Source organism: Falco cherrug, chromosome 4 (genome assembly GCF_023634085.1).
Source record: "Falco cherrug isolate bFalChe1 chromosome 4, bFalChe1.pri, whole genome shotgun sequence".
Classification (NCBI taxonomy): domain Eukaryota; kingdom Metazoa; phylum Chordata; class Aves; order Falconiformes; family Falconidae; genus Falco; species Falco cherrug.
Genome location: NC_073700.1, coordinates 11,259,511 through 11,282,462, shown reverse-complemented (window position 1 = coordinate 11,282,462; position 22,952 = coordinate 11,259,511). Strand labels below are relative to the sequence as shown.

The window sequence follows — 22,952 nt, the reverse complement described above, 5'->3', positions numbered from 1 at the left end:
TTCTTTGAAACACAAATGTTTAGAAAAACTTTTTTAAGTCCTTAAACATGACTTGTATCACCAGTGTTGCAGCTATCGCAGTGATTGAAACTGGAGAGGGAGGGGGTCGGTCGTAGTGAGTGAAAGCAGGGTTTGATTCAAGCCCCCGTACTTCTAGGTTTCAAAGTACAACGTCAGAAGTGAATAGAGAGGTAGAGGTAAATGCTAAATTGTTTATCTCCAGTTCATCTAGGCAGGTAGTGCTGTCTAGGAGGTTTGGCTAAAGGAATAATGAACATATGTTTAAGTATACAAGTGCTTGAAACTGCAATTCTAGTGAATATTTAGAATGGCCTTTTAAGTCTGTTCTGGCATTAGTTAAGATCATACCAAACTGTTTTGGTCCAGGCTTTTTAGTGAGGGGGGTTTCTCTTACGTGAGCACACCTCTTCATCTCCATTCTCATAATATTCTGTGGATTCTCCCAAGAATCCACAGGCGTTGATGTGGCATTCAGTTTGAACAATGTTGCAATTATAACTCACTATCATCTGAAAAAGGGCATTTCTTTTGGTTTTGGTTAGCAGCCAGAGATCCAGGGAACCTAAACAAATTTGTAGTGGTGAAGCTTACCGCTATTGTTATGATTTCAAGAAGGGATACAGGATTTTTGTTGTTTTCCAGGAGCTGTGCAGCTGCTAGATTTTTTCCCTTTTCTTTTAGTCAGCTTTCTGTATATTGCCTGTGACCATTTTTTGCTGACTTACTTGGAGAGCTCTTTATATTCCAGTTACTGAAGATTTTAGGTCAGCCACTAGACTTTTCATCTACTCTATTTTGATCAAAGTTTGAGCAATTTGTTCCTCTCTGAATTTTTCTTCCTTTTTTTTTTCTCTACAGTCTTCTCTTAGTATGGTTTAGTTTGGTGGTGTTGGGAATAGGCGTACAAAGATTCGTCTGAAGCTAAGTACTATTTATGCCTTTCACATAGGGCACCAGGCTTTGTAGAAAAGGTGAAAAACATAGTTTTGTTTCCACTTAAGCATTGCATCCAAGATGCAGGACAAAAAGCTAACATTTTCAGTATCATCCTGTGAGTAAATGACTCTGTGATTAAAATTACTAAGTTAAACTTCTCTAGACTGTTTAGAGTAGTCTAACCTAAATGATGTTCTCTAAGACATGTCACGTACTGAGGATAAAGCCCAGATCTGCTGAATCCAATCCTTTGATTTGGGATTCTCTTCATCAGTGCTTGTGTATTTTGGTTTCTTTCAGGAGTTAGAAGATAAATGGGGTTGGCCAGGATTAGAAGATGGGCTACTAAGGGATGTGCAGTGGTTGGAGATAGATTTGAGAACAGTTCCAGCTGCATAAGACAGATAGTAATGGCTTGAATGCTGAGAATCGTACAGTAGCATTTGACATGAACCTTTATAATAGCTGCAGAACTGGTACTAAGAAAAGGGAGAGAGAAGAAGAAATTATACTGAGAGTCCGGATCTATTCTAGCAATGTTGTTCTGTACGCATTCACAGTATAATCTATTGTATATTGATAAAAACATAAATGATCTCTGGGACAGAGCATTCCTGTGCAGCGTTCACTTCTTGGATCTGAATTTTGAGGTTTCAGCCCTTCAAAAATGTTATGTTAAGGACTCTTGTCCAAGTACTTAATATTTATTTAGGAGATAAATATTTTTTTATTGCTACAAATATTATTACAGTATTAAAAGCTATCTAATGTGGGGACTTCAAGCAGGATGGTTACCTAGCCAGACATCAGCATTAGTATGAATGCAACAGGTGGCAACATAAACTTATCAGACAAAACACTTGGTTATGTGCAAACTGGGGGTGGATGGGGAATATTTATTAAAGGATGGTTTGCAGAACTGAAAGAAAAGCTAAAATGAAGCCTCATAAAACTGGTTTAGTCTGATCAAGCTAAACCTAGACTTGATCTTTAAAAGCTAATTTCATTCCTCTCTTCTTGAGAACTCCTTGAAATAAGTAATGGAACAGCAAGCTCATTAAGGTCAAGCTTTTATAGCATCTGGGAAGAGCTAAATAAATCTTAAGTGGTGGCCAGTGTTGCACTTTTCCTCTGATAATCCCAACAGGTGGAACCCCACGTTTCAGTGACTGTAATACCAGACATATCTATGAACATTCAAATCTTTGCAAGAAAGCTTTGAGGACTTTATTTTAATCTATGAACGTCAGACTAGGAGATGGTAGATTTTTGTATTGCTAATGATTTTGCAATGATAGTTTAAAAGATTTTGTTGCGCTTGGTGTTGTACAAATACGTTATAAGGAAAGATTTTTTTTTTTTGTTCTAAAAATTCTACGGTTGAATTCAGCCAAGTTAAAGTGTATTAGATTATTTTCATAGAAGAGGTGGGAAAACAGTCACACAGGTGCATGGATTGGTATTGTAGTGCTATGCTTTTGGTGGCGCAGGTGCTTAGGGGGAGTAAGCTATTCCATGGGTGCGGGTATAATGGGGTTGATTTTCAAATGGAATGTAAGTATTGCAGCACAGATGATGCAAATATCAACATAATTGTGACCATGACAATCTTGCAGTCTCATAAACAGAAGTAGAGTAAGTGAAGAGGCTCAAACCTGTGGTAATTTTAAATGATGGGGTATGTTATCAGGCTGTTCGCTTTCTTCTTTTGAATTGTGGACTCTGCTAGAAGGTCAGTCATCTTACAAGAAAGCAGGCTGGGATATGTGGCTTTGTGCTTGTGGTGCACTCATGTGCAACTAATTGCTGCTTTTCTTCTTTTTCATCAATAGGTGACAAAGAAAGTCAAGTCCATGCAGATGTTCCATACTCCTGTGACTTATGCTATGCAGGGTGACAGAGTAGGTATCTGTGTAACACAGTTTGATCCCAAACTGCTAGAACGAGGCCTAATTTGCACGCCAGAATCACTTCACACTATCCATGCTGCAATAATTTCCCTGAAGAAAATCCAGTATTTTCGAGGAGCTCTTCAAACCAAGGCCAAGTTCCATATCACAGTTGGTCATGAAACTGTTATGGGAAGAGTGATGTTTTTCAGTCCAGCTCCTGCTGACTTCAACAAAGAAATTCAAGAAAAAGTTTTTGATTTTGAAAAGGATTATCTTTATCAAGAGGAATATTTGTCCAAGGACTCAAATTCTTCAGAGGAAAACAAAGAAAACGATCAGTCAGAAGTTCAGCTCCCAAGACAACAGTGGGCTTTACTGGAGTTTGAAAAACCAGTCACTTGTCCTAAACTGTGCCTTGTGATCGGCTCCAAGCTGGATACAGATATTCATGCAAATACCTGCAGGCTGGCATTCCATGGGGTGCTGCTCCAAGGCATGGAAGACAAGAACTACATGGAGACTTTCCTTCCGAAGCTGAAAGTGTACAAACTGAAGCACAAAGAAGGACAAGTGGAAAGGGTAAGCTGACTCTAATGCTGTACGTGGGAAGGGGAAGTACTTGCCCCTGTGTAAGTACATATATTGGTGGGCTACAGAATGTTCACTGTTACGTTCCAGAGTCTTTATGTGCTTTTTAAAATGTTTGTATACCTATATTACATTTTGCCCGCTTGCAGGCGGTCAGAAATTGCTGCTTAAGTGACTAGTTTGTTCAGTTCAATGAAGTGTTGAGTAATTTGATGCTGCTTTTTCACTGATTCTTTTGCTGCCTGGCCACACTGTTCTTCCTGCAAACTTGCTTTGCTTGTGTACTTTCCTAAGTGGCTCATCACTTTGCTTCACAGTTGACAAAACTTCCAGCTTACCATTGACATATTTTACACAGTTATTCTGCAGTCTATTCAAGATGTATAGACAGTGTAAACCAAATAGAAAGTAGCATTAGATTAAATAATACCAAAATGCCATTAATTCTTGTATGCATTTTCACATTTTGTTAAATAAGAACCTTGGTTAGTAACATTTAATTTAGTAGGCAAAAAGATGCGATAACATGTTGGGGATCCAGCTTGTGACATGGAGGACTGGAGTGTTGATGAATGCACGCTGTGTGTTGCACAGGTGTTAATCTGCTGTAGTGTATATACTTGACCCACCTCATTGTGGCAGAAAAGCCTTCTTGGAAGAGTTAGCATCTACAGGAAAAATTAATTGGGACTATTTACTGTCCCTTCATTGTGGATAGAAACACTGTCTATAGTGGTTGGTATTATTACATTGCTGTCCTAATTATGATCAAGCTTTTATAGCATCTGGGAAGAGCCAAATAAATTACATTAAATTACATTGCTTACCCCTAAATAAACAGTGATTATGTAAAACTTTAGCAAATGCTTACTTGATGTATTAGTGTGGTAGGTATTTTATTAACTTTTGGGTAGATGACTATTAATTTTTATTTTCCTAATCCAAAACCTGATTGTTTTAACAAAATATTTAGCATTTGCTGTTCTTTTCAAAATTCTATAAAGCTGTGTTGAGTTCTGCATAACATCTCTCTGTACTTTACTATAGACAAGTAAACCCTTAGCATACCTTATCATGTTTGCAATTTATAATGTAGACTTCTTGAATACTTTTTTGTTTGCTTGCTTTACTAATTTAATAGTAAAAAAATAAACAAAGATCCCTGTCAGGCCATGATTTTGAATTAGTGAGGATCTTTTCTAAGTACCTCGCTACCTTAATTGATCAAGCAGGCAATTGGTATTTCCTTCTTTTCTCTGAAGTTTCTATATTGCTGTTCTAGCTTTGGGGGGGGAAAAAAAAAGTTTCTCTTTTGAATTTCCCCTGCTGACTTTGGAGGCTATTCTTTTTAAAGGAACTGCAGACCTGTAGTGTTGTATTGGGTTTTTGGATGCTGATTTTGTCACTAGGAAGGTAGGTAGGTAGGAAAAAGGAGGGTATCTGTAGCTTTCCAGAAGCTTTGTTTCCATTAATATGGGTTATATGGAACACCCAAAATCAGCAGTCACTCTTCAGAATTTTGGTAGCAGGTGTGTGGTTTCCTTTGTTTGAAATGGCCGGCTGCCTTCCTCTTTGGCTGATGGTTATGTTGAACGACGGGTCCAAAGTATTCTGTCGTGTAAGCTGCAAAGAAGCTCTAGACCAAATGTGTGTGTCTGGATAACAATTCTTGTGATGCTCTAGAGCCGTCTGAACTCATGGAACGTTTGCCTTTACTTTTGCTAAAAGTTTACTTGTTTGTGCATGGCCCATGTTTCTAATAGGCAGTGAGACCTGGCTTTCCGACTCCCTTTTGTTTCCCTGTGGCTGTAGGAATAGGAATGAGAACAGAAGTCTGTGTGGCCCATGGAGACAGATGCTGCTTGTGTTTTGTTTAACTAAAATAAACCGGTCTCAGATTCTTTCTTTATTTTTGCTTCCAATACATGGCAGTAGTCTATGGGAGTTGAAAACTTGCAGAGTACCTACTGTGTGAGCTGCCTGACTTGGCTAACAGAGCTTGCCATTAGTCTCGGGTTTGCATTTTTAGTTGTTTTTATTTAGTGTTATTTGCAAATCCTTTGCCAGTTTATGTATTCTGCTATTAATTTTACTGCATACATAATGGAATAACATTAATCGAATTACACATATTTTATTTTCTGGTCCAGAAAATAACCCAATGAATGTAGGTTATTTAGTATTTGACCAACAGAGTAATTTATTAGGCTGATATATTAGTGAGCTGTTTTGATGGCTTCCTGTGCCTTTTAAAGTATAGAGCTGGTGGGTGTAGGGGGGGTGTGGAAGGTATTTTTGATCTGTCTTTGTCTGTCACATAGTGTGCCCTATATATGGGCCTTGATCACTGTTTGTACAAACACTAATTGGCCCTGTAAATGAACCGTTGCCATTGAATAGTGAGGCTGCGGATTAGGTTTGCTCTCTGATTTTGCCGCCTGTGGTACGGTAGATACTCGGGGTTAGCATTTTCCCTGGTGTGTGCCAGAAGGCTTGTGGAGCAAACGTCCTAAGAAACACTTGTGGTATAAAGTCACAGGGGCGTTCAGGGACTTGGGAGAGTTGGTGGGAAGAGGGTTGTGCCAGTTATAAAGGGCCGGCTGGAGAAGTACTTAGAGCACTCGTTGAGGTAGCTACTGGTAAGTCTGTGCTTTTGCAGAGACGAGAGCAGTGGGAACAATTGGGTGGTACAGTGACTTATTTTAGTACACAAAGTCGCTAGCTAATAGAAAATCCGAATCGGCTGGTCCCACCCTGCTGCTGATAGATGGCTGGAGATTAGGATCGCTGAATTTAGGGTGTCTATTCTTGGCACCGATACAGGAAAGTTTCTTTCTCTGTTGAGCAAGGAAGCTCTCCCCTCCTCACCTTCCCTGGGGAGGCGTAAAAAATAATAATTAAAAAATACACGTTACCTTCATGAGAAGTGAACTTTTCCTCCAAAGAATACTGCTGGGGAAAATTGGCTTCATAGCTTCCTGAAAAGCTGGGAGAGAGGGAGGCAGGGGCACATAACATTCGCCTTGCCGGGTTCAGCACAGGGTGGAAACATGCTTCCATAACTGAGTCGTAGTGGAATTCAGTAGTGCCCGTTTGTAAATCGTTGCTGCTAATCTGATGTGGGCTCTCCCAAGCCCCCCTGCTTGCTGCTAGAATTAAAATAAATTCCCTGCAGTTTAACTACTAGTTTACCCCAGAGAAATCAGGCATTTATGGTTTGGCTTTTTGTTCCTATTCTGATTAATTTCAGAGCTCTGATGGAATAGTAAGAATTGTAAATTCATTAAGTTTCAGCATCACAGTACTTTTGTGCCCCTTGTGCATGGCACCCTCCTGGATTTTAAGGTTTATTTTTTTAATAAAAGTAGTACAGTTGTTCTCAAAGACTTTTTTGGCTTTTTAAGAGCAAATGTGACATTTTTGCTGTTTCACATAGAAATGAAATTCATGAACTGGGTAAACACTGTATTTTAAAAAGGTAAACAATTGGATTTAAGCTTGAAAACAGTCTTGAATTAGTACATTTTAGTGAAAACGCACACCTAAGCTTCCTGGTTTTTCTTATCTGCTCAAATGATGGTAAATGTTCTATAAAAATTCAAGTACCCTTGCACTTCTTTTTGTACTGCTTGCTGTTTCCTTTTGACATCTTACCTCTTTAATGTTAAAACTGAACGGAGCACTGGGAGAGAAAGACTCAAAGCCTGACTACTGTTCTTCACCGGAATTTTTGAATTTACCTGTCTGCAGCATATCCTTGAGCTCCCCCCCCCCTTCCCCCCCAGCTTGCTTATTTATCTGCTGATTTTTCTTTTAATTGCTTTTTTTAGATCTGTGTTACTGCAGTATCTGTAAAATTTGGCCTTAAAACATATATTATCTGCCTTTTTGGTTAAGTTTGTGTTTTCTGAGAGCTGCATAGTGCAGGAAACATTGCTTCTAACCAGGCTGGGATTGCATCTTGCATATGAAAAAGTTGCACGACTCAAACTGCAGTTAACGATTTTTATCTGATGTTTTTTAACTGTTGTAGAGGTGTGTGAATGCTTTTCTTTAGCTTTAGACCAGTTTTTTGGGGGGTAGAGTAAGTCTTTAGCAGTTAGTTTTAAGGAAAACAACTCTGCCGTTCTCTCGGAACTAAGCGGGCACTGACAAAGGTTTGTATTTGCTTAACTTGATGATTTTTAAATTACGTGAAATACTAGTCCAGTTTTCTCTTGCAGAGAGGACTTGAGAGAAGGGACAAGTTCAGTGGAAGGAAGTTAGCATCCTTCTGGCATGGTTATGTTGAGGCAGAGACTGTTGCCTTCTGGACACTTCATTTTTGCAAAACCTTGGCTGCCTGACAAATGTACTGTTGGTAGGAAAAAGGGCTTAGGCTGGCAACAAGTGGCTTGTACTGATAAAAGGGTAAAAGCATGGCTGAGAGTGCTATTGTGAACACCAGTGTTGCTTTAAGGAGTGCGATGTGGGAATCTCCGTGAAAAAAGGGCAAATGAGATGCTGTGAAGCAAGGTTGTCCCTCTGAGTGGGCATGCGGTGGGGTGTGCATGCTGAACTGTAGCTGGTCAGCAGTCCCTGGAGTTAGAGATGAGCAAATTACGAAGATAAACAGCAACTGTTGTCCTTGGTCTTGTGCTTCTGGAGACAGGCTGCTCACCAGTCAGCTCTTCACAGTTCTGTGCGCAAAAAGACTTGATTAATCCAAACACCACCTCTGAAATACCTTCCTCAGAGTTTTACCTCGGCACAGCATTGCACGTTAATTCTAGTCTGACTCATGAAGCGGTTACTCAGTTCCTGGGATAAATCCGTTATATTTGTCACGTTATTTGCTCTTTGGGTTCCATGGACATACAGGTTGAGTGCAGAGTTTCAACTGAAAGGTGAACTGTAGGAGTGCATCATGTTTTCCTGCATGACTCAGATATTCTGCCTGTTTTGAAAGTGTTTGCACAAGCAGGATTTATCTTAGGATGGTTGCCACAGGGTCTTATTGTCAAGGATGCTCGTAAATCAGTAGCTCTATGGCAGAAACAAAAGGAGAAGGAAAACTCTCTGCCTTGCCTGAATAGCACAGGCTGCACCTTCTGCACTTTCAAACTTGTGTGGTGAAAAATATATGCATGTTTCAGCCGCAATTGTTTCCCATTTTAAGCATAGCAGGGTGTTTTTCCTATGAGAATGGGCTTGTCCTTCCTAAAGATGCTTTTGCTGTGTTCTTCTGACATTAAGAATTAATTCTCTCTATGTATTTCAGTTTTTTATGTCTTTTTCTCATTTTTTGCCTTGCTCTTAGGCTCTACTTACTTGATGGTAATCACGTTGCACTTGTTTCTTCAGCAGTTTCCTTTCATGTGTCACAGCCATGGGATGTCCTAGTTTTATATATAGTCGCTCTGTTTCCAAGTTTTGTGGGTTGCTGGATAGTGAGTTTTCTTATTGAACTTGTTCCCATGGGGACTGAGGCTATCATGTAGCTAGCATGCTTAGTTTCTGGAGGATGGAAGAATCACTTACTGCTTAATAAAACATGTTACTAATTGTTTGAATATTGGTGTGATCTAAGTGTCCCCAAGGAGAAAAGTATTGTTGTAGAAGGAAGATGTGAAAGCAGGAGAAAAAGCTTATCTTTCAGCATCTTTTGAAAGTGTTGGGTTTTTTCTCTTCTTACGGTAGGGATAACAAGAGTTGTGTCAGAGCAAGTATGTAATCTGAGTCAAATGGCAGGTCTTTGTCACCACTGCTTTCTGGTCTTTCAGAAGAAGGGTGAGATACAAGATAAGAAGGTGGAGATCAGGACTAGTAAGCAACTGCAGGAAGTTTGAGAAAACTGTATTTAAACTTGTTGATGACCCAGACTATCCTTTAGAGAGCTAGGCATTTTGAAAAGCAGCGGTTGTGAAAATGGCAAATTTTTTTAGCAGTTATCAGCCATATTTTGTCTTAATTCCTTATGGCTTTTTATGAGTAAAAACACCAACGTTTCGTTTAGAGTACACGCCAAGTTTACGGTAGCTCAGCCACACGCTTAACCAGACTGAAGGAGGAGGGTATGAAGAAGGAAAAATGAACTCAACCATGAGTGAATAGGAACATCCATCCATGTGGTTTACTTAGAGGATGAGACCAGACTTCTGGGGAGGTTGTCTTTCCTAGGGGAGGTGGGAAGTTAGTACAGGAGTGCCAGGGTATTCCTGTCTGGAAAGATTCCTGAATAGTGGGTCGTGTGTGAGCAACACTGGCACATTTTTCCTTTCCAGATATCTTACCAGTAATACCGGAATTTGTTTCAGAGAGTTGTGGCTGTGCACTGTATTTAACATATTTGCCACAGAAGTACCATTCCTTGAATTTTCCTTTGTTGCATGGTTGCAGTACTGCTGGGAATAAAGAGGAGTAAATTTTACCTGCTCAGAGCTAGTTAGATTCTTCCATCTAACTTATTTCTAGATAAAGGATATTTCATTGGCTTACTAGGGCTAACTAACATTTCATCTGCTGTTTTCTTATAGTGGCACTGTAGTGCCAGCAGGGTAGCAAGTAAGACACAGCGTCAGCCAGGCAATGATGCTTTCTGGGTGACTGATACGGTGTGCAGACTAATATGGGCACAAAGTGAGTAACAAGGCCAAACTGTATAGTGCAAACTGATAGAGTGCTGCCTGCAGGCACAGGCAGTGACCTGGGCTGTCTGCAGAACCTTCTGTGACTCTAGCTGGGAGAAGTGGTGGATGTCACTCCATCTACTGTAAACATGCAGACGCCACAATTAATATTTTTCCTGCTTTGAAGTCTGAACATGAGTTTGTTTGGTTCTGCTTGGCTGCTGATGGTATGCTAAATACAGTAATAATACGGAGATGAAGGCAATCAGGTGAATAAAAGTGCACAGCTCATTCACTAGTTAAAATGCACTGTAAAATAGGAATATAAAAGATGCATTTATTTATTGGGTCTTGTTTAGTTTTTTAGTAAAAGGGTTTGAGAAGCTTAGTGGGGGACAGGGAAGGGAGGGCTATATGCTCATTAGGCATAAATGCCATTTCTGCTCAACAGTGCTGAGAGAAGAATGGTGATGTTTACTGACTGACACAACATATGGATTAGCACGCTAGAATAAATTTGTCATAAAAGTGTACCAGCTAAGTCACAGAATCTGCTTGCTTACTCATATGAAAAGACTGGTATTTTGCTCACTCACCAACAAAAGAATGGCTTGCTTCATGTGACTGAGTAGTAGAATTTTGCAAGGTTTGTGTAACACCTATGGTTATTATTTACATTATTAAATTTAAAATGCAGACATGCTTTTGGGTCATGCAAGTGTATGGACAGCTGGTCTTGATTTTTCTGAGGTTGTGTAAGAGTCACCTGTGGGGGAATCGGTTTGTCAGCAAGGCAACCAATACACCATTTTATTTATTGGATACAAAAATAAATTAAGAATGTTACTTAGGTTGCAAAATCAAGCACTTGAAAGTTAGGAAATACCAGATTTACAGTTGCCTATGCAACATTAATTCTGTTCCCCTGTGCCTCTACCCTGTGCACTTAATAAGACAGGGCTCCTGTGAAATTTTTTTGGATGTGGTCATGTAAAAGCTATATCATGGGGCATATCAAAGAGGGACAGGAATAATGTTGTATGGACATCTGGCATTTCTTAACTTCTTAAGTGCCCAATTCTGCAACTTGAATAACTTACGTTATATATAAATGTAATTTCCTAGGCATTTTTAAAGTAAAAAGGTAAAGTAAAACTAAACCTGCGTATTATTGAACTGTAACTATCCCTCTACTGTACACCTTTGCTAGGGTTTGAGTTACAATATTCAGCAGCGTAGCACAGAGTTGTACTGCTTGCTGCCACAAACCTTGTTAACCAAATGGCTGAAGGAAACTTATCCACGAGAGGTGGTGGGCTCTTGGGCTTTGGGCAGAGGATCCACACACTGGAGTTGGAGATCATTAGGGGATGGACAGACCTGGGGTGTTTGTGTGTCCAAGTGGCGTCTTTAGAAGGGGATGCGAGTCAATGTCCAGAGTTAGCTCTCCACTCCCCTGGCATTAGTAGCTTCAGGTAGCCCTTTGCAGGCCTGTCCTTGTTGCCTGCCTAATTTCCAGTGAGGATTTTGTAAGCCGCTGTTCTGTGTTCCTCTCTGCCCTCCCCAAGCAATTTGTGGGCAGTTTCCTCTAGAAACTAATTAACTTATCGTCACTATACTGCTACCTGCCAGATCTACGCACTGTTTCAAATGAAACTAGCCAGGTCTCGCTGGTGTCTCCTTTTGGATGTTTAAAATCTCACAACCTGAGATAGCCACAGTTAAAATACTTTAAAATAGTTGGAGACAGTGCCTAAGTGCTCTTAAGGGATGGAGATACCACCAGAGTCCTTCTGGCTGCTCAGGACTGCAGCCTGGGAGGAACCTTCTCCAGCTTGGCAATCTTCTCTGCATCCTTCTTGCAATGCCAGGTCATGACTTCTGCACCTACAGATCTTTTACTCTGCAGAACAGCCTCTTTCTTGGTTTGTGCTTGGATAGTAAGCATTACAGGGTTTGTAATCATTATAGCATTATCAGCCAGCCCTGGCTGGTCTGGAGATGGAGGTCCTGAGCAGTCTAGTGTGTAGTAACAGTCTGTAGCCGCCTCTTTTCCCACTGTTGCATTTTCTGAATAAAGAGAACACAGCATAGATTAGTGTAAAGATGAATAAAATCATGATATCAACCATTTTGTTCTCACTTGGTGGGACGAATGTGTTCTTAACTAGGCTGTGTCAGGAATTCAGTGCCTGTGGTTTTTTTGGGGGGTTCAGCCCTTCCGAACTTTAAATAGAGATGAAAGAAGATTGCACTATAAAGGTGCATAATGAAGTTAGTGCCCTGTTTGTACTCTGTGTGTGCCTGGAGAATGCTAATTGGTATGTATAGAGCTTTTAAAATCTAAACTGGTCTGGTTATGCAGTTCTTATTGTCCGACTCTTCCTTTTCCACTACTGTTCTGGTTTTAACCAGTCTATAGTGAAGGCAGAATGCTCAACAAAGAGAAGGGCGTTCATGGCTACTTGTTTGATATTCTTAAATAAATAAAAGTTGTCCCCTTACTGAGAAAGGAAGGGCAGAGAAAGGAAGAAGCTTCTTGGATACAAGAAACAGGTTGGGGAGAGTTGGGGCAAACATCTGAAAACTAAAGTTAGCGGATACACAGAGATGTCTGGTGGCTTCTTGCTCTATTTAAAACAGCAATAACGAGACATGGAGTACTGAAGGAGATGGATTTCTCATCTCTGTTCCTTCCTTCTGGATGGATGTTCCGAGGCAGAAGTTTAGTTTGATCACTTGGAGGATGGTGAGAAAGAAGGTCTTTAGAGCCCAGCACACAACCAAAAGCTTCTAGTGCTGGAGGGAATTACAGAAAGAAAAACCTTTAATGCTTTTATGCTGATGTAAGCTATCGAGGAAATGGTGTGGCTGACCAAATCATTCTTCCTTCGTACCAAGTTGTTCACCTTGCCGTCAGTAACAACTATAAGCTAGAACAGTCTGGAGAATCAAAAAAGCTGCAAACCCAATTGTCAGTGAAATCCCCTCGCTTACTTTCTCCTTCACCCTTTTTGTGCTCTCATGTACTGTCCTTTTCTCAATGCATGAAGCCATTAAAGCTTTAAAAAAGAACAGGAATTTGCAGCCTCCAGAATATTCACATTTCTGACACAGAAATGGAAGGTGCTTGAAACTGTTTTCTAGAAGTAAATGAGCTGTCACTGGTCATGATGAAGATGTCTCCAGTGTACTTTTTCTAAAGTACAAAAAAGTAATGAAAATACTTTGTATTTTCAGTGTTGATTACAGGTTCTTTTTGTTCTTTTTAATCTCCTGTTTTCTGCTCTGGTTTCAGTGGGCCATTTATCAGTTTGCGGAGAGTAATGCTCAGACCTGGTTTTATGCTTTAAAAAAAAATGTTTTATTTCTATTTAAAACAGTATAATTTTAGATTAAATCAGGATAAGTTATTCTTTCAGTGTCTCTTTCCAGTGTTTAATAGTCAGAGCTCTTACTTTCTCTGTCTCAAAACTTTTATTTCCCGTCTCATTCTGGCACCACTTTGTTTGCTCCTGTATGTTTCTGTTCTGCTAGGCTATCCCCCTCCTTATTTTTTTTTCCTACAGATATATTAAAACACAGAGTTACTTGCTCTCGAAATGTGTGTGATTGATTGATTGAGAGGGTGTTCAGATGACAGTAATTTCTGAGTTATCTTAAAAATGAGGGTGGCTTAACAGGCTGGACAGTATAGCTTGGTACCCCTGCTCAATGGGAAATCACAGAGATATTTTTCCTTGGAATTATACTATGGTTTACAGTGAATGCCAACACATGTAACACAAACTGGTTTTGCAAACAATATACGGTAGTGTAAGTACTGCTTAGATAGGTGGTGCGAGGTCGTTAGTTTGTTCTGTGAATTTCTTGGTATTAGCAGAAGTGTTACATGCTGGAGATGCACATACTTCACCTATGGTTATAAAGTGCTGTTTGCTTTTTTCCTGCAAACACAAAAGCCAAGTGGGAAGGGATATTTCATAAACTCAGTGCTATTGTGTCCTCTGGTCTAAGCCGTAAAACAAGAGTAACAGAGACATTCCCTTTGAACTTGAAATCCCTTTCTAAGCTGCTGATCTAACCCAAGTGAGAGGGGGAGACTATACCAGCCAGAAAATTTTTCTCTTCTGGGTATTTTTCCCTCCCCGCCCTTTTTTTTTTAAAGTCCTTAAGTGAGTTTGATGCTGCACCTCTGCCCATAAATTTAAAAAAATATTATCGTAATGTAGGTCAGTGAACTGAAACGCCACTGTACACCATGGGGGATTAAAGTCAGAGAGGCAGCCCTCTCCCACTCCTACTAGGTCATATGACAATATAAACAAGAAATGCAAGGAGCCTTCAGCTTTTTCTTGCCCTAATCCTTTGTTTATGCAGCACTTAAACTGACTTTTGGGGTCGTCTCTGTCTGGCATTAAAGCCCTAAAGCTTTTTGAAGTTTCCCTGAAGTTAATAAAATTAGTCTGCCCTCATTGCTAGGCCCCTTGCTGCTGCTTCAGAGCAGACTGCGTATCCCTTACTGTCTTTGCGGCATTTGGCTTTTTAAGTTAATAATATTTTATAACAAAAAAAAAAAGCGCTTGAGAGAAAAGCAGAAAGATCTCCCAAAAGACTTTTCAGCTAATAGGCAAAGTGATTGCCATTGTAGATGTTCTGAGAACTCAAAGGGGATTAACTCAAAATCCAGCGATTGGAGGTAAATTGCTGGTAAAGTAATTGGAAGTGTTGAGTTTCAGTTGGAGAGAACAACATGCATTTCTATGCCTTTTTACAAAGCAAGACTAAACCAAAAATTTAATTTTTCTTTTATTTTTCTAACATGGTTTTAAAGTTGAGAAAATGAGGTTTCCTTCGTAGCAATTTTCTCTCCTTCACCCTTTTATTTTACTGCAAAGACTGATCAGTTCTCTTAGTTCTTGTTACATCAGGCATTCGCTTGTTACTTGGTCGTCTTCAGGGTTGAATTGATGATAGGCTAACTGGGGGGGATGGAGGACACAGGATGGGATGTATAGTATTTAGTGTATGATACTGAGACTTTGGGTCATAAAAGTTTTATTCATAACAGCCATTCAGGGAAGTCATTGATCACTTATTATCTCAGCACCGTTAAAGCAGTTGTTTTTCTAATGGCCTATAGAGACGCCCAAGGAATAATGGTGATAGGGACAGAACACACTGATCAACTATAGGAGGGATTCTTATAACAAGTTGTCCTTTAGAGTGAAAGGAAGAGTGCAGCTGGAGCCCTCTGTTACTTTCCTAAGTTGTGTAGAAGAGCAAGACCCTAAAAAGCACATTTACTTAGAAAAGATGAGGGATTTTAAAATCAAAAGGTATTGAGTATGGCATACCTAAATACTAATAGTTTTTGTTGCTCTTAGAATCATCCATTTGTAGGTTGTTGTTACCGGTTTACTTGAAGGTACGTGCTTGTAACACTTGTTCATAAAAATCATTCTGTGTTTTTTCTGACAGTCTTCTGGGGAGGCTCTAAACTGAACCCTGCTAGCCTAGTATGATTACTCACCCTGTAATTCCATTTTTAATTAAGTTAAAGATAACTTTGAAGTGCTCTTGGAAAAATAAAATATGTTTGTGTTGTCTTTAAAGTTGTCTTCCTGTGCTATTTTGGGGGGATAACTACAAAAATAACAGATATATGGAAGATCCTCACTGGAGTCTAAGATACCATCTGTATTTCAAACACAGGAGTAAGAAGCATGTAGCCAGCGGTGGAGGAGAGGGGTGTTTGGTTTTGACATTCTTGTTTTAGGAATAAAAGATTTATAGGAAGAAGTAATATTTTCATTTCACCAGCTAATGCAACTGTAAAAATGAAGAAGGTTTTGAGAATGAACAGATTCTTTTTCTGCTGGTCTTCTATTTCAGACCTGAGGAACGGCAAGTGTGCCTGAAAGCTTATCTTCCCCTCTCTACCACCACCCATTATCAGTGGCTCTAGTAAAAGACATTATTCAGTTTGAAATTCAAGCTAGAGGTTACCAAGCAGTGATACCACCGTTAGTAGTTCACAAGCTATTTTGAGGCAGGGCTTGGTGAGGGGGTGGGAGAGGACAGACACACCAAAAAAACCCCCAGAACTCTGACCTTTTGGGAAAAGATGCCTGATGTTCAGGCAGCAAATGTTGTTGGGACATCAGAATACTTCTGCCTACAGCCTCGACTCTGCACCCAGCCGGGAGTGGAGCTGCCTGTGCTGTTGTCATCTCCCTGTGAAAGAAGGAAGAAGGGCTGTAGAAGGGTGAGATGCTGCCGGTGCTCTCTAATACCGCACAGCACTTTCAAGGCAGTTTATAGCTGAGCAAGTAAACCCCATTCAAAATAAAACAAAATTTAAATTTGTGGTGCTGGGTTTACTGCCATACTGAGATTGGCATTAAAATAGAGGCATGCGTGTGTAACAACATACCAAACAAAATGCTGGGGATTTGAGTCTGTGTATGCAATAGTGTTTATGGAGGAGGCTTCAGGGAAGGAGGATAGCTTAATAGAACAGAAATACTTTGAGTTATCATTTAAACTGAATAAAGGGGCATATTCAAAATTGGTTGTAAGTGTTTACCACTCTAAGTCACTTTGGTCTTTGAAACCCTTAGGTTTACTTAAAAATTGCTTCTAAGATACCAAGAGCAGCCACAACTTTTGCCACACACACCCCCACCCTTTAAAAAATTTAAGTAATATCCCTTATTTCTTCTGATAAATAAATGTTCTTGCTGTGGCTGCAAAGTAGAGTAACTCCAGGTGTTAGGTATATGAGGATATTCACACCTACAGGATTAGGCTCGCTTGACTGCACCTTATACTTTGTAATGCCTAAGGGAGGGTTGTTTATCTTGCCTTACCTGCTAACCTTGCTGCCTCTTGTTCCTGATAGCATAATTAAGAATTCAACTTGGAATGGTTCTTCCCACTGGGTTACAAACCTTGAAATTAAAATTGGATACAATGGTCATAAGGCTTTTAGTTTAACAAATCAATGTGTATGTGAAGGTAAGTATTTAAAAGGTTCTATTTAGAAATTCTGAGCAATTCTGTCATTTCTTTGGAAGTGTAGCTGTTGGAGTGCAGGTCTGGGGCTAAGAGACAGAATGTGATAATGTACTTAGCTGTAGGATAAGTAAAGGACTAAACTTTGCGAGCATAGGTACTTAAGTGACTTTCATGGAAAGGCTTTAAAGCAGAAACCAGATTTTAATTAACTGATCTTTACAGCATGTTCTAATGCAGGTTATGTTCTTCCTGTCTTATAAGAAAGGAGGTGAAAGCAGAAGTATGTTAATTCACAAAGTCTTCTATGGCTTTAGACACAAATTGTCTTAAACTCAGCAGTTTAGATGAGTTATGTAGAGTTTTGTTCATTTGGGGGTAAATGCTTTTCCAAGGACAGGGTGATAGGTCACCAAACTTTGTGTATCTCATAGGTACAATTTTTCTTGTCACTTTAGATTGTAGACTTATGAAGCCCTATTTCTTTTGCAGGTGATGGATGATTACAGTGTGATTGGTCGTTCGTTGTTTAAAAAGGAAACCAACATCCAGATTTTTGTGGGTCTAAAAGTCAAACTATCTACAGGAGAAGATGGAATAATAGATGGTGGTTTTGGACAAAGTGGCAAATTTAAAATCAGAATTCCAGGTAGGTGCATATCAGCTAACAAATACGAACCAATGTCAACTGTAGAGAATCCTTCCATACTGCCAGTCTGAATGTTACCAGTAGTCTCCTGAAGTTTTGAAATCTGCTCATAACCAGTTGGACCACTGGTTATTTGGTGGATTGTACCTCTTCTAATTAAATGATGGTGGCTTACATTGTGATACTGAATGACCTGAAGCCACATCTCCTGTGTCAATAAACTCAGGTCTCAAAAGGATTTCTTGTTAAGTGTCAGTAATGTATGAATCGTGCTCTGCTCAGAAAGATTTGTGGAAATCTCTCTTTTCTTAATATACATATGATTTGCACCAGAGCCCTTCTGAACAAATAAAGGAAAGAAAATCTGCAATCATTTTTACCTGTAGCTACTTATTAAATTTAGTATAGTGGATGCAAGTTCCTTAAATTGGCTCTGTTCTACATGTTATTACCTAGCTTGCCTTCAAGCAAAAACTGCTTGATAAATGAGTTTTTTTGAGATCTTGAGGGTTTTTTATTGCTTGTGTCTCCTGGTTTTATGATACTATATATTACTGTATATTTCATCCTTAGTGAATTACAGCAAGGATTTATGCCTCCTTAGGTTAGAGCATGGGGAATGATGGGTGCTAGAATTTATAAGTGTCACTGCTGGGTTTTTTTCCTCCTCCTTTTAAGATAGGAAAGTTGTTCTTAGCCCTTTCAAAAGGCAATAATAGATCCTGCATTTAACTCAGATTTTGGGATAAGATTTTAGTGATACTAGGAGTACTTTTGTATTTCTGTAGTGTCTTCAGCCCATTTGTCATGAGTTAATCCTCCGCCCTTTTTAGGGAGATGAGTGAGATTACTTCTGTTGTACAAGTGAAGAAAGCATGATGTTCTATGACAGCAAACAATCACATAGTGACTGATCTACAGAGAAAACTGAAGTTTGAGTTCTTGCTGAGGATGGACTGTTTTCCATTTAACTTAAGGCTTGATGCAACTGCACTAATTTTGACCCTCAGCAAATTTCCTTTCTTCTTCCTGTCACAAGATAAGAATTCCTGACTAGACAAAAAACCTTCTGTATTCTGTCCTAGCAGTAATTCCAGTTTTGTCACCAAATGCTAGATTTTGCAGATAGGTCTGAGAGCAACACAGGGCATACATGGAGAAAGAAGTCGCACCAGATAAATGTATGTTTTGCATTTTCTAGTATAAAAAAGAATTTGTGTTCACTGAGATAGGTACTTTTAGGTAAGTGGTGAAATGATGTGTAAATAACCTTAGTGCTGAGAAGAGTTTAAGTTGAAAATCAAGGTAGCTTGCTTAAAAATGTAGTGTTAGTAGCTTTTCTCTCCCAGAGGCAAAAATGTGAAAGAACAACAGGAGGATGGCATCTACATTTCCATTCCTACGTTTTGGGTGGAGGGAATGATTCTTCATTGGACAGGGAAAAGCCTGATAAGGAGTCTTTTTTTACCATTGTGGATGCAGGCAGGAGCTATAATTGCAAAGCAACAGTCACATTAAGAAAATCATACACAGATTCAGAAAATTGCTTTTTGCTCTGTATATGGAGTTAGCGGGAAGAAATGATACCTTTCACCAAGGTGTTCATTTCTAATCTTGGTTACACTCTTCTGATGTTTAACAGCAGACCATGGAACAGAGGGCCCTTTATAGTTTGTTCTTTCAATGAGAAGAATACGTAGCAGAATACTAGAATGTAATATCTCTAAGGCAGGCAGAATAATACAACTCAGTTTGCTTTGCTTTAGACTGGGTCAAACTCGGGTACCCTTGTTGTCTCAAAAGAGGAGGCAATAAGCTAAACTAGCTCAAGATAAGTGTCAAACTGTGTAGCTAGCAGGGGAATGAACCTCAGAATTTGGAAGGACCTAAAATGCTGCATCTCCGAGAGTTGCAGAGATTTGTGTGTAGGGGGAGGGCTATTGCTGTGATGCTGTTTAAGTCAACTGCAGTTCACATTCCTTTGTTGGATCAGTGTTGCTTTTTTAATGTGTCTGCATCCTGTTTGTGGGGTTTTGCTTTTTTAAAAAAAAAAAAAAAGATACAACCAATCATACTATTTTCTCCCTTCCCCCCATTCTTCAGCCTCCTCCTCTCATATAGTCTCTCTTACAAATTTCTTTTGTGAAGAGCTCTTTTTAATTTTTCTGAAGTTATTTCCCTACGATTCCTTCACAAATCTAGCAGGGAGTGGGAGGAAAGGGAAGGAAACATACAAGTCGAAAGCTGCCTTGGACTGCCCCAGCCTGGCAGTCAGTCTGTCCTCTGGTATCTAAAACCAACCTTAACCTCTGGAATTGAACAGCTTGTTTGGATAGTTAACCTGATGGTAGCTGGGGCTGGTTTTTGAAAGAAACCTCTATGCAGCAATAAAAACCAGGTAGATGTATCAGAGGCTTGTATCCTGACCACTTCAAGTGATAGCAGACCATGGCACGGTGCAGAGTGTTACATGGTCCCGCTGGTGCCAGCAGCTTCCAGCACCGTGCAAGCAAGTGTTGGGCTCCCCAAGTGTTGTTCCATAGTCGCTTGGAAATGGCTTGTGTTTGCCTATAGATCACAGCCAGGGAACATTGTCTTACGTTGTCTGTGGGCTGAAACTTGGCAAACCTCACAACTGGGAATGGTAGAACGTGGATCTGTTTCTTATTCTGGCACTGCTTGTGTGCAGCACTAAGTCAGATACTTCTCTGCTCTTCTGCTCTGTGAAATGAGGATAATTACTATCCATTCTGGAAAAAAATAATATCTCTGATTTAGATTTATTCCAGGCTTGGAGCATTAATATTTCTTGAAAAGGCTTAATTATCTTTCTTTAGAGTACAAAAAACACATCTAGAGTACAGCATGTGATTGGAAGTTACTCAGTCACTGAAAGATGTCAGCAGTTTGGAAGAAATTCAGGGAAGAGCAGCAAGAATGCTGGAGAGGCTGAAGGGATTGATTTATGAGGGAAAGAAGATGAAAAGAAATGCATGAAACTTGGCTAAATGATGTCTGAGTGGGAGATATGATTATCTGCAAGTATTTGAAGAACATAATGGAGAAGAATCCCTTAGGGTGGTCCAAGGAGGTAGAAATAAAGCTAATAACATGAAATAAAGCAAAGCGTACTTTGGCTATTGAGAGATGTTATTTAGCAGAGGTTTCTTGCGCTGCCAGATCATCTTTGCAGAGGAAGATGATGTAGATCCATTTTGAGAATACTCATGTTTAGTTTGCCTGGATGTTTGCTAGTGCCTGTCAGGGTAAAACAGGCAGGCAGCAGGGTGATGGAAATAGAACGACAATATATTTTTCATCTCATTTCTCATTTTGTGTTCAGGCAGGCTTTTATTGCTTCAATGACAAAGTATCGCCTACTTTCTAGACTGTTTGCAGCAGCATCTACTTTAAAAAAATGTCTTCACTGGCAGATCTGCTATTATGTAGGCCTGGGTTGTGGAGCTATTTGTGTTTTAACTGAGAAAAAAGTTTCAAGGCATGTTAATTGACGGGATGATGTTTCCAGACTGGTCGTATGATCAAATACATAAAAAGGAGGACATAATGTCTAAACTCACAAGAGAGTTTTGCTTAGTTTAACAGGCTGCTTAAAAAACAAACAGGATTTGAAAGGCGATTTAAACTACACTGCTTTGTAAGTTATGCTAGTGTGTGTGTCTGAGGGAGAGAGCTACTGATGAAGTGCTTCTTGCTGAGGTGGGTGATGTGTGGCAGCTGTTTTAGTTGTAAATGGGAACACTGCATTGTATAGTTAAAGGTGAGTGAGTGAAAAGTATTGTTCACCTTTGAAATGATGAACAAGTTTGGGGAGGCAGGAACTCTTATGTTTAAGTGTCTTATTCTAAAGAAGACAAGAGCTAACAATGATAGTCTTTGGAGTTGCACCTAGGAATGTCATGCCAGTTGATAAGAAATTCAGAGGCAAGTTCAGTGAATAGTTTGAATAACTTAGTGCTAATTGTGGATTTTGTTTAACTGTCTCTCACCCAAGAATTGACCTTGTAAAACTCTGCCTGGTTTGCAAAATCATGTTCTGTTGATGTGTCTCATGACATCTTTTAAAAGATTGACTCTAGATATGCTCATTTCATTGGTTTTGACATGTTGCATTTATCTTGTGCTTGATTATTGTAAAATGTAGTAACTTTTAAAATCTAATTGGAGCATATGTGATCTCTCAGGCATAGTTCACTTGCTGTCGCTTTACTGTCTTGTTGCTAGTGAAGTGTTCATCCTTTCTGAGGCACTGTGGTGTGTTTGACTGCAATTCTTTTCTTCTTCTTCTGACTCAGTCCAGCAGAAATTGCTGTGTGTGAATGAAAAGCTAGCTTATTTCTTAATGTGAAAGCTGTGCATATCTAAACACTCATAACAGCTGAACTCATTTCTGAATTGAGCAAACTTAAATGTAATAAAAGGCATGCTTTCCATAAGAAGAGATATAAGTTAGAATATTAGAATACAAGCTTCTTTTTACTTTGCTGTTCTTTTTACCTGTGCAGGATAGCGGTGGTTTTAAGCTTCTTGCAACAGGTGAAGGCAAACTTATTTCTGACCTTGTCTTTTGCTGCCAGTAACTTTTTGCCTTGCATTTATAAAGGTTTATTGCGTATGAGAGCAAGTCTGTTTTCACTGTTTCCACTGCTTGTCGTGGTAGAGGGGTTGAATAAAAAAAACTCTGTTCTGAAGAATAGCACAGATAACGGTCCCTAATTCAGGGAATGCCTCTGGGATCCTACAGTGTTGGTGTAAGATGACATAAGGTGGTAAGAATTAACCGATGTGCCTTATTCTTGAGAATCCCTCCTGTTCTTATGTCTGAAATTAAGGGTGGAAATACTGAATATGTTTTTCCCTTAGTGTATTGTGGAGATGGTGTGTCTTTGGTGGTTTTATATTTTGCCATATACTTTTTTTATTGGATGGGATCCCACGCTGGCTTGCACAGTGGTTAATGGCATAGTGGGAAAGCTTTGATGTTAAGAGCTGTAGGTGGATAGCACTGCTCTGCATAATTTCAATTCCAGTTAAAAATTACGGGTTTCAAAGTAGGATTCAAATCAGTTTATTTTTTAGCACTCTAAGGATGTTGAATCAAGGTTAAATAGTATGAGGGAAATGAGTTTTGCAAAGATGGAAAAATGCAACAGTAAAATTATGTGTGTACCACGTTGTTTTCTGTAACTTCCCTCTTCAGAAATACCTTAATTGTGTTAT

General features: G+C 39.5%; 1 protein-coding gene across 3 annotated transcripts in view; it reads left to right on the top strand.

Moving 5' to 3' along the window:
* EEFSEC (eukaryotic elongation factor, selenocysteine-tRNA specific) overlaps positions 1 to 22,952 on the top strand; it is a 128,766-nt gene that overhangs the window by 69,562 nt on the left and 36,252 nt on the right. For 2 of the 3 annotated variants that reach the window (XM_055709033.1, XM_055709034.1), the window contains exons 5-6: positions 2,790 to 3,428; positions 17,555 to 17,711. In XM_055709033.1, the coding sequence (XP_055565008.1) occupies positions 2,790 to 3,428; positions 17,555 to 17,711 (796 nt within the window). The remainder of the gene's footprint in view (positions 1 to 2,789; positions 3,429 to 17,554; positions 17,712 to 22,952) is intronic. The other variant, XM_055709035.1, reaches the window with a different exon arrangement.